The sequence below is a fragment of the Danio rerio genome, chromosome 22 (assembly GCF_052040795.2).
Source record: "Danio rerio strain M-AB ecotype USA chromosome 22, GRCz13ab, whole genome shotgun sequence".
NCBI lineage: Eukaryota > Metazoa > Chordata > Actinopteri > Cypriniformes > Danionidae > Danio > Danio rerio.
In genome coordinates this window covers 8,667,559-8,680,062 of record NC_141042.1, presented here as the reverse complement: position 1 = coordinate 8,680,062, position 12,504 = coordinate 8,667,559, and the positions used below count along the sequence as shown (strand labels likewise).

General features: G+C 37.0%; 1 protein-coding gene across 7 annotated transcripts in view; it reads left to right on the top strand.

Moving 5' to 3' along the window:
• LOC101884052 (pregnancy-specific glycoprotein 22) overlaps window positions 1-11,830 on the top strand; it is a 31,282-nt gene extending 19,452 nt beyond the window's left edge. For 4 of the 7 annotated variants that reach the window (XM_087303419.1, XM_087303418.1, XM_087303417.1 and 1 more), the window contains 5 exons: window positions 810-1,124; window positions 2,103-2,405; window positions 2,890-3,195; window positions 5,121-5,426; window positions 8,356-9,611. In XM_087303419.1, the coding sequence (XP_087159545.1) occupies window positions 810-1,124; window positions 2,103-2,405; window positions 2,890-3,195; window positions 5,121-5,426; window positions 8,356-8,678 (1,553 nt within the window). In that variant the 3' untranslated portion in view covers window positions 8,679-9,611. Of the gene's footprint in view, window positions 1-809; window positions 1,125-2,102; window positions 2,406-2,889; window positions 3,196-5,120; window positions 5,427-8,355; window positions 9,612-11,516 lie in introns of those variants that run through there. The other 3 variants (XR_015521468.1, XR_015521467.1, XR_015521466.1) reach the window with 1 other exon arrangement.
• Window positions 11,831-12,504: the final 674 nt, after the last annotated feature.

Below are 12,504 nucleotides of genomic sequence, written 5' to 3'. Positions count from 1 at the left end.
GTCTTGCCTGGTGTCCTCGGAAGAACGAACTCAGGAGACCGCGAGGGCAGAGAACGCGTCCTTTGAGCAATGGGATGCTGCGTTCTTCCTGATGGTCATGTGACCTTCACGCGTTTTAAATGGAAATTATTTAAACATTACAGCCTTCATACAACGATTTATTGTTTCCCGCCCCCTCTTCAAAATATATACTTTGGATAAAAACATTATAAATATACTCTGCACAATATAAATAAAACAAATTTTAATACGAATTTCATCAAACAAACACCCTTAATGTGTTTATTCCTTTATTAGGATGTTCATGTTAATGTTTACTTTCAATGTTTCATTTAGGGAAACTCCTGAGGAAAATAAGTGATGTCTCTGAACTTTAATAATAAATCTAAATAAAATGCTGCGCTTCCCACCTCCAGTCGCAATGACTTCTGGGACTTCCAGAGCGAGTTCGGTGCTCAAGTCTGCATCAGTGCGTCCTCGATATCAAGAACACATCCGGGAAGTTTCACGCGTCCTCCGTACTTGCGGTCTTGAGTATTGGAACTGAACTTAGGCAGCTGATGATGACGTTGCACGAGAACACGAGGACGCAAGACCGCTGAAGAACGCATATTGAGAAACAGCCATACTTTTCACGTTCATACTGTATAGAACATACTTTTCAAACAGCCGAGTAGTACGTTTAAATTCAAATGCAGTACCTACTGAGTAGTAGGCGGTTTCGGACGCAGCATTTGTTTTTTTCTTGTTTGCCCTGGTGATGTCTTGTGTTTTTTATCCACAAATTGACCATGTTTATGTGCTGACAGATGAAACAAAGAAAGTGTCTGTGAAGGTAGGAGAATCTGTCACCCTAAAGCCTGATGCTGTAATTCAGAGAGACGATCAGATACTGTGGACGTTTGGACCGCAAGAGACTCTTATCGCTGGAGTCAATGGAAATACCAGAGAGATCTCTACCGGTGATTGTGCTGATGGGAGATTCAGAGACAGGCTGAGGCTTGACTCTACAACTGGATCTGTAACGATAACAAAAACAGCAAGCGAACATGTTGGAGTCTATAAACTGAAGATCATCAGCAGCACTGGGACCTCATACCAAACCTTCATTCTTACTCTCATACGTGAGTATCTCAAGTCTTTAAATAAGAGTCAGTGTTAAAAACTCAGAAGTGAAGCTCAGGGGTTCTTTCTTCATATGTGGATTATTTATTTAGCTTGATTTGGTTATTAGTGATTTAACATGATCCAGGATATTTTCACTCAAAATTTATATGAAAGTTTTTGTCATAGCTACAGTTCTGTTAGTTAAAACCTGCTCGGGAGCAGCTAATTATATATTAACAGGACTAGACTGTCATGAACACATGAAGGCAGATCAAACAGCCAATCACATGCCTTGAAACATAATTGCTGTCAACATTTAGCAATATTAGTATGTTAGTAGTTACTGTTCAGCTCAAAACATCTTGTGGGAAAAAGAAATAATACTGTATAGCATGATTATTTGCCTTTGTTAGATGACCTTTTCTTATGGTTTACCAAGCAAATGAACGGCACATTTTTACATACCTGTTTTGAAACTCTTATAACCACATACCTTTAGGTGAGTATTTACTACACACACAGAGAAACACAGAAATAAATTCTCAGTTGTAGTAACCCAACGTAGATTAAATATAAACAAATCTAACCACTGGGTTAAAAAAAGTGTCATATAAAATGTAAATAAGTAACAAATAAATAAAGTATCATAAAAATATTACTCAACATTGAGGTTGTCTATGTTTTAGCCAACCTTAAGTTAAAACAACCCAGCAAATTTCAGATTATAGTTACATTTTACCACACACAGCCAACAGCTTAATATTTCTCCATAGTTTAATGTGATTTTTTAATGTGATGTCATGGGATTGTAGTTCTTTCCCCTGATTTTTCATATTCTAGCATCACTGAGCTGTTTATTTAATATATTTTAATTAACTACAACAAAACTCATTGAATCAATTCATTGTTTTTTTGTTCAGTCCTGACTCCTGAGCATCTAAATGAAATCTGTCTATGTATTTCTCTATTTTTATGTGCTTCGGTTCAAAATGAAGAGGATGTAAAATCAGTGATGGAGGGAAGTTCTGTCACTTTAGACCCTGACTCTGAAACACAGAAAGACGATCTGATCCTGTGGATGTTTGGAGATGAAGACAGTCTCATAGCTCAGTTGCAAAAGACCACAAAGACATTCGATGGTACTGATGCAAGATTTAAAAACAGACTGATCCTTGACAAGAAGACTGGATCTCTGACCATCACAGACATCAAAAACTATCACTCAGGACTGTACAAACTACAGATCAGCAACAGCAGCAGGGGAACCTCATGCAAGACCTTCAAAGTGCTGGTAAACTGTGAGTACACTTCTATGCAGCTTGAAGTGACATTTAAAGGGTTAACTAGGTTAATTAGGTTAACTAGGCAGGTTAGGGTAATTAGGCAAGTTATTGTATAATAATGGGTTGTTCTATAGACTATTGAACATTTTTTTTTTGCCTAAAGTGACTAATAATTTTGTCCTTAAAATGGTGTAAAAAAAATTAAAACTGCTTTTATTTTAGCTGAAATAAAACAAATACAACTTTCTCCAGAAGAAAAAAAAATATTATCAGACCTGCTGTGAAAATTTCCTTGCTCTGTCTGATAGATAGATAGATAGATAGACAGACAGACAGACAGACAGACAGACAGACAGACAGACAGACAGACAGATAGATAGATAGATAGATAGATAGATAGATAGATAGATAGATAGATAGATAGATAGATAGATAGATATTTTTTTCCATTTGCAAAGTTAACAATCTCATTTCTTTTTTCTGCACTTTTGCAACAAAGTCGAGAAAGTGTCAGTGATGGAGGGAGATCCTGTCAAGCTAGAGGCTCATGTTGAAATTGGTAAAAAAGACCAGATACAGTGGCTGTACAAAGAAAACACACTTCTAGCCGAAATCGAGGGAAGGAGCAGAGAGATCCGTAAATATGATGTTGGAGGTGGGAGATTCAAAGGCAGAATGATGGTGGATGGCAAGACTGGATCTCTGACCATCAAGAACACCAGACCTGAGCACACTGGACTTTATACACTAAAGATCAACAGCAGCAAAGAGCCATGGGACAAACATTTCTTGATTTTTGTCAAAGGTGAGTCTGTTATTTACCTTAAACTCCTTCATGTTCAAACTCCTTTATACAGAGATTAAGTCTCTAAAAATGCCCGAAGGAAATGCCAAAATGCACATAAAGTTTGCCATCCCAAAGAGCATCTCACGCCTTCAAAGGCCACCATACATTCATTGACTTTCATCTTAGTCTTTTGAGGCACAGGATATTTGTTATATAATAAAAATGGCCACAGTAACTTCTCCTACCAGAACAAATACACATTTTCTTTTTGATATTTGGTGCCAGAAATGATGATTTTGTTTGGCATGCTGTCCCAGGAGAGAGCAGGGGGCTCCCTCCAGTTGGGTTCGAGAACTCCCGTGCTTGTGAACGTGTTGTGATATATCTGGCTAAGAAGTGCTTAAGATGCTATTTTGAAGCAGTCAATTTACTCATGGTGTATGTCTTTGGATGGTAAGGAGGAAACCAGGAAACCTAGGGCAAACCCACGCAAACTCAGAGAGAACATGCAAACTCCGCACAGAAACGCTGACCGGCTTGGTAAGGGCCCGAACCAGCAGCCCTCTTGCTGTTAGGCAACAGTGTCAACCACTGGGCCGCCGTGCCGCCCCATCAGAGAAGGGGAGGAGTAGATGTGGAAGCGGGTTCTTTAAGACGAAGATGACTGGAGTGAAAAACTCTGGTTATTTATAGTGTGTCATTATTCATTTGATTGGTGGAATATACGGATCTGACGCTGTACCAGCCGTGTTTAGTCATAATCACGTGGTTCAGGGTTCAACGCTGAGGATTTTTTCTACTGGCCCGATCGGACCAGTGGTTCAAATTTTTACTTGCCCTGCCAATATTTTCACTGGCCCTACCAAAAAAAAGTTAATAGTTATTCCTTAGCCACAAATTTAGAAAAGAAATGTGTCAAAATGTTCGTAAATCTAGAATTTAATTATTTATAAAATGTTAATAAATGTGTAATGAGCAACATTCAAACATGTGTTTTGCACACAAAAGTAGCAAAATGTGCAGGTATTTTATTGCAAAACAAAAGATGGCTGACCTGCCAAACTGCAGCAAGCTGTACAAAACATCACGTCGTGGCGTACCCTCATAAATGTCTGCTTCCAAGACGTTAGAAACAAATGTTTTCCTTTAGCATCATTTGATGTTGCCGCCATGTTGCTGTCTCTTTGCTGTACTGGTTGTTACGAAAAAAATAATGTGCTCACAACATCCAATCAGAAAAGAGGAACCGAAAAGGTAGCATTTAAAGGCTTGAAAACACAAACTGTTTCTCGATTTTGACTGTTTTTGTCACAGGAGGGGCCCGATCGGGCCAGTAGCGATCCTGTCTACTGTCCCGAGCATCTCACATGCTGGCCCCGGGCCATCGGGCAGTCCTTATTGTTGAGCCCTGTGGTTCTTTCGAAATTAGTTTATAAATAAACCACACTTAAGTTGATTCGATGTTTATAGTTTGAATAATAAAATACTTATTTTATGAGTGATCATGTAATGTCAAAGAGATTATTTTAGACAAATTTTATACGCTATAGATTTATGCAGGGTATACAGTTTAAGTTTTTTCAGCTCATTTCTTAAACAACTCACATATTCAAGCCTTCAAACCACTGTAAATCCCACTGTAATACTTCTAGTTTACAAAACTTATTTCCTTTAGGTACAATAAACTTTTTTGAATATTTGCGCGGTACTAACTAAGAAATGATTGACTACAGGCCTTTGAATTAAAAGCTAAATATTGTATTATTTCTAGTGATTTTCTAGTAAATCTAGTTGCTTGATTTTAATTATAATGGTTCCCACTGTTTAGATGTTGTGTTTCCGACATTTTCCGACACTCAAACTATTGTGTGTAGGATATGATTTTTTTTAGCATTTCATTCAAAGTCTTCTGTTGTGTATTTTTTACAACCATTTTCTCTAAGTGAGTATGATATTAGGAAAGGAGGGAAACAACGTCACTCTGAATGTTCAAGATGAATTACAAAGAGATGATCTGATCCTGTGGATGTTTGGAGACGAAGACAACCTCATAGTTCAAATGAATGGAGAAACATCAGAGAGCACATTTACTGAAGCCGACGAGAGATTCAGAAACAAACTGCTGCTGGACAAGATGACTGGATCTTTGACCATCAGAAACATCACGAGCGAACACTCTGGAGCTTATAAACTACACATCATCAGTAGCAGAAGGACATTTTACAGGAGATTCCGAGTTTTTGTGTGTGGTGAGTCTTTCAGTTTAACTGACTTTACTATCAAAATACAGTAGTGGCATATGAACAAATTAGATTAAATTGAAAATAGGAATCATACTTTTTGTCTGTAGTTCAGCTTTTAAGTCATTTGTATCATGAAAACTGCTATACAAATCCTTTTGAATTTAGAGCAATATGGTTATTAATGTTATATTAAGTCCATATTGCAGAAATGCTTAATTCTGGGTTGAAACAGTTATGGCATGACTTGTGGTATTCAAGCTTAGTCTTGTTATCCTGATTAGGATGTAAACATTTTTAGTTTTAAAACCTAAAAAAAACAAGAATGCTATTAGGAGTCAGCAGCTAATGAATACACAGTGGGTACAAAAAGTATTCAGACCCCCTTAACTTTTAAAGTGTCCCTAGCATGTGGTATTTCAAAGGCTTTAAAACAGTGAATAATTTTGCGACGCAATTTGTTCAGTTGTTTCAAAGCTTTGTTTTTCCCATCACTAGTGCATTATTTAGCAACTCTATTGACAGAACTTGAAAGAAAAATACTGGAGGACACATAGTCCTTTGCGAAAAATATGTGTTAATTAAACTGCCCAAAGTATACATATATCTACAACATATCCGCCTCGACAGGCACCACAGACCTTATGGTCCTCATGGCCATGTCAACAATGGAGTTGGAGAACATGGACCACTATGTCTCAATGTCTCCAACCTCCCTCGGGATCTGGTCAAAGCACTTCCGGAGGTGAGAGTTGAAAATCGCTCTGATTTAATATTTAGCCAGACATTCACAGAGGACCCTCACTATAAGCTTGAGCCTGCCAGGTCTGTCCAGCTTTCCCCCCTGCCAGCAGATCCAACTCACCACCAGGTGGTGAGCAGTTGACACCTCTGACCCTCTCTTTACCCGAGTGTCCAAGACATATGGTCTGTCAGAGATAAGATAATACAACCACAAAGTCAGTCATCGACCTCCACCTTAGGGTGTCCTAGTGCCATGTGCACTGATGGACACCATTATGTTCGAAAATGGTGTTTGTTATAGACAAACTGTGATTAGCACAGAAGTCCAATAACAGAACACCACTCAGATTCACATTCCAGAACCCCTACCAAGAACCCCAAAAAGGCCGGGTACTCTACTCTGGTGTTTGACCTGTAGGCACAAACCGCAGTGAGAGACATATCCCTGACCCTAAGGGGCAGGGAGGCGACCCTCTCGTTTATCGGGGAAAAGTCTAACACATGGTGTCTAAGTTGGGCAGCTATATGCAAGCCCACACCAGCCCGCCGCCTCTCACCATGGTCAACTCCATGAGAAGGGCTAGACATTTTTCTACTATGCGGTTAAGTACCAGAACCCCAGATTTGCGTGAAGGTAAGCCCAACTATCTCTAGTACAGTTCCACCTCCTGCACAAGCTCGGGCTCCTTCATTCCATGTCCCAAGTGCCAGTTTCTGTGATCGACGATAGGGTTGTCATTGTCCTGACCTTCAACCACCATCCGTTCGACAATGCATGCACTAGCCCCTTATGGCTCCCCCTGCAGGAGAATGGTCTCACTACACTCCTTTGGGTTGAGTCCGGCCGGGTTCCATGGGATAAAACCTGGGCCCTAACCCCAGGCCTGGCTCCAGGGTGGGGTCCCGGTGCGCCATACCAGGCGACATCACGGTGCTCCCTGTTATTGCACTCATAAGGGGTTTTTCATCTGCACTCTGACCTAAGGCACTCAAAGCCCTCCCCCACGATAAGGTGGCAGTTCATAGAGGAGGATTATAATTATTATTATTGATATAAATATAGATGAAAAACACAATTCACAACCACACTTCAGCTTTATTTGAAAAGAGGCATAAAAAAGCTGTATTCTTCCATGTTTTAGTATTGATCTATTGTACTCACCATAATTGATTCTGTAAAAATTACAAAAAAATATATATATTTTAAATTAATTATTAAAATCTGCAGGTCTTGATAAACTTTATTGTGGGGAAAAGAAACATGCACAGACCATAAAGTCAATAAAAGTATTACAAAATAAATCATTACAATATATATCCGCTGGTGTGGAACTGAACAGATAGTTCAGAACTACTCCACGGCAGTGCACTCAACCCAGAAGCCGCACAAAAATAACAAACTAAAATAAAAAAACAACGCAATGCGCTGCTACAACCTAACAGGGGAAATTTACACAGTTTTAAACCGCAAGAACTTTTCCTAGTCAGACTAGAAACCCAAAGACGCTCCAACAAATATCTCCGCCTCCTTGTCTCTCCCACCTATTACACAAACAAATACCTATTACGAAAGCCAAAGATCAAATCAACAAAATTTAAATTAGACGAGCCCCCATATGTTACACCTGGCTCAAGGATGTAACATAATGAGAAAGACGACAAGGAGAAGTATAATCAAAAAGAATATTTATTTAACTCAATTTAAATTATATACTCCAAATATCAGTATCAGTATGTTCAATCAGTGTGAAATGGAAATGTATGGATGCTGTAAATGTTGTCAGTGATAATGTATGGATGCGAAACAAAGCATAAAGGCCAAATAGGAGCGCGGCTCTGGCCAACTGCCAAGTGAATGGACACACCCGACAAACTCTCTGCCGGGGTTTAAATAAGGGCGCTGACCAGCATCAGGTGCGCTGAAGGCACACCCCCAATCTAGAAATCAAAATCAAACACACAAACAAAACAACGTAGTCCTAACAACATGCATTAATGGAAGAATGGTGCCACTATTATCATATATTTCATAGTTTGTTTGGAAACAATTGATGTCCAGAACCAAACTCAGGTCTGCTTATTGAGGATGCTTAATTTAGGCCATACAAATACTGTATCTAATGTTGAATCTGTTACAGATAGTATAACTTTACTTTTATCTCAGTCTGAGTAACTTTCTCTGTTCGTTCTCCAGGTGACTCTGATCCAAACACTGTGTCGGTGAATGTGGGAGAAAGCTTAATTTTAATCACTAATTTTATTGTAAATCGAGATGAGCAGCTGCAGTGGACATTTGAAGGTGTGACCCTAGCATCTGGAATGAACGGAGACGTCAGTAAGACTTCATATGGGGATGATAGGAGATTCAGATGCAGGCTGGAGCTTCACCATCAAAGCGCATCTCTGACTGTGAAAAACACCCAAAAAAGTGACTCTGGAGTTTATCAGCTAAAACTCTGCAACAGAGGAGGGAAGAAAATTTGCTTGAAAGTCAATGTTACCATTTCTGGTGGGTAACTTAATTCTAATCAACATTAAAATTAAATCCATTATTCGTTTTTTTAAAGAGTTAAAATTCAAATTTTCTAATTTCTAATATATATATTAGGGGTGGAACGAGTTATCGTTGTACGATTTATTGCGATGCAAAAATGTCACAATATGCATCGTGGCGTTATGACGATTTGATTACGATACGACGTCCGTTTTCTCTTATGAGCTGTTTGCACGTGAGCTACGTTCCACCTGCTGTCGCACGTGAGTTCAGATTGCAGCAGCAGTAATGTTAGCAGACCAAGATGAGTGGAGCTGAAATAGAGGATGGCTCTCAAAATCAGAAGTCTGGCAACATTTCGGTTGTACAGTCATTGCTTTAGACTCGTTCGCTTTTTGACACGCATACTGGGTCAAACATCCTAAGTTTTAAAGTCTTCACAGTGATTTACATACTTTGCACAGCGACAGGGATACCTCCTAATGGTTTTGAAAGAGTCACATACTGTATTTATAAGGTACAATTCACCCTAAAATATCATTCTGTCTTCATATAATGTTCCCGCCGCAAAATCACACATGACGTGAGCTCACCGTGAGCTATTACTACAGAGGGCGGACTGATAGACGCGCACGTATGGCAAGCCGTTTTAGCATTTAAACCTTTGTTCTGACTATCCATAAATATATTTAGAGATATCTCTAATTATGTTTTGACTAGTCATAATTATAATTCGACTATTCAGAATGACAATTAGAGATATCTGCAATTACAATTGTACTAGTACGAAATCAGATTGGAGATATCTGCAAATATATTATGACTAGTCATATTCCTCTATTGACTTCCATTGAAAAATATTTGCAGATATCTCTAAATGAGCTTTGACTAGTCACAATTGTAGTTAGAGATATTTCTAAATGAATTTAATTAAATATGAATTAAATACCTGGAAATGTGGATTTTTTTTTGCACACACAAAAAACGCAAGTGACCAAGCAAAGCCTTAAGCTCTTACTGTTAAATTCAATTGAATAGAAAGCTTATTTTTTTGCACCTATACTTAAATTGTTCCTTAATTTTGTCTCTGTCATTTCAATAATATTTTAAAGAAGTTTTTTAAATTGTTTTATTTTCCAGACACAGGCCTGTTTAATTTATTTTCTTAAAGAAGGTTCAGTTTAACAAGTTGAAACAAAAGAAATACATAAAAAATAGTTTACTTGGTAAAATTTGCATTTCAGTTTAATTTTCAATTTTTATTCCAAATATCGTGATACATATCGAATCGTGAGCATTATACTGTGATACACATCGTACCGTGAGCTGAGTGTATCGTTACACCCCTAATATATATATATATATATATATATATATATATATATATATATATATATATATATATATATATATATATATATATATATATATATATATGCTCAACTAAGCCCTTGAAATAACAATCTGCATCTTAATGGACCTAAACAAGGCCTGGAAGATCACACTTCATTTGTGACTCTGGGCTTGTATTCATCAAGCTTCTCAACGATCTCTTTTAGTCTTCAGTTTGAAAGTGAATTTAATGAATTCTCAGCACAAGTATAAAAGCAAGTTATCAGGTTTCTTAAAACTAATGACTCATACACATGAAGTTATTTAAGACTTATTGAATTATTGAAGACTCATTGCTTATTGAAGAATTTATTGATGTATTGATGAATTTCTAATGATCGCATTACTTTCAGTTGTATGCTTATTTGAATGTCTTCATTATTATTCTTTGTTTTTGTTGCCATTACCTTATTATCATTCTATATATGTTGCATTATTATAATGATCATTTGTATGTTTAACCTTTATATTTTTATGAAGAAGCCATATTCAAGCAGACTGTAGTGTGATGAGAAATGCAAAGATACTGTGCAAATACAGCCAGAAACAGGAAAAGAATTACAATAACAGGATAGGTAAGTAACGTAATAAAAACAGACAATTGGAAGTCAGGCAGAGTTACGGACCAGAGTAGTGATCGCTGACATAACCCCATGAGGTGATGTGTCATCGCTGTTGATATAATTAATGGTTATTCACACGAGAAGTGTGTGTGTGATAGTGTGTAAGGCAGTACAGGACAAACTTTGTGGGGTATTTATTGAGTGAGAGAGTACTGTTTTTGTGCTTCCCTGAGGATTGAAACGAATGCCTTGCCAGAGACAGAAAATGCAGAGGGGATTTTTGTTAGTCTCTTGGGGCTCGCTCAGGCCGAATGAGTGGAGTAGTGAGAGTTATTTGTTTTATGAATGACAAAGCATGATAAATGAATGAGAGAATTGAAATTTTTATGTATATATGTACAGTTGAAGTCAGAAGTATTAGCCCCCCTTTTATTTTATTTTTTAAATATTTACAAAATGATGATTAACAGAGCAAGTAAATTTTCACAAAATGTCTGATAATTTTTTTCTTCTGGAGAAAATCTTATTTGTTTTATTTGGGCTAGAATAAAAGAAGTTTTTAATTTTTTATAAAACATTAAGGTCAAAATTATTAGCTCCTTTAAGCTAATTTGTTTTCCAATAATCTACAGAACAAATCATTATTATACAATAACTTGCCTAATTACCCTAACCTGCCTAGTTAACCTAATTAACTTAGTTTAGCCTTTAAATGTCACTTTAAGCTGTATTGAAGTGTCTTGAAAAATATCTAGTCAAATATTATTTACTGTCATCATGGCAAAGATAAAATAAATCAGCCATTAGAGATGAGTTATTAAAACTATTATGTTTAGAAATGCGTTAAAAAATATCTCCATTAAACAGACAATGAGGGAAAAAATAAACAGGGGGCGAATAATTTAGGGGGCTAATAATTCTGACTTCAACTGTATGTATGTGTGTGTGTGTGTGTGAAGTAAAAATGAGCTGCACTGAGAAAGAAAAAATGTTTTAGTCGAGTGATTGTGAAGAGTTTGTTTGGGCTGGGTTTGGAAGAGCAAGTAAGGTTGAACATTACGAAATTGGTTTGTTTAGATTCTACTCATGTAGATTGTTTGCAAAAAAGTTTCTTCAGTGTGTTTTGTATCCCACATAGAGAAATGTAAATGGATTGAAGACTGATCATTGAAAAATATACCAAATCTGAAACAGGGAAAATAAAATGTATAATAACCTTTTTTCTTCTTATTTTAATAAATAAATGGACGGGATACAACATAAGAATACCTCAAAGAACTGCTTTTGCAGACTATTTAAATATTCTCCAATTCCCGACAGAGAATTCCATTATTTCTTTTTAAATATTCTAACCTATTATCCATGGGAGACACAAAGAGTAGTTCATCAATGGGATTTTTGATTTTGTATCATGCTAAGTAAAGATAATTACTGTGCATTGTGTTGGATGAAAACAAAATAGTTTGGTCAAATTTAATAATAATAATAATTTAAACTTGCATACATCCTAGTAGATTTTTGTTTTGTAATGTAGAAATAATCCCAAACAGATTATGAAAGCCCACAGGAAAGAACTTGCCCAATAAAATAATGGCTTTGGATGAATTGGATTAAAAAGAATAAATAAATAAATTACTGTGAAACAACATAAACTATCACTTTACTGTCACTGCAAAGCTGAACACTGAATGTGCATGCTTAAAACAAGATCATTTGTGTTTTTGTTTTGCTAGCACCCAGATTGGTTTTTAGATAAGTGGGTGGGATCTTTTACTTCCCTCTAGTCAAATGAGGGGGAGATATTTGGTTCCGCCTCCTCGCTGGAGTGCTACATAAGAATGCTGACATCTGGTAAAGACTGTGAAGGGCAACTTTTTGGTTGCAATAGTACGAT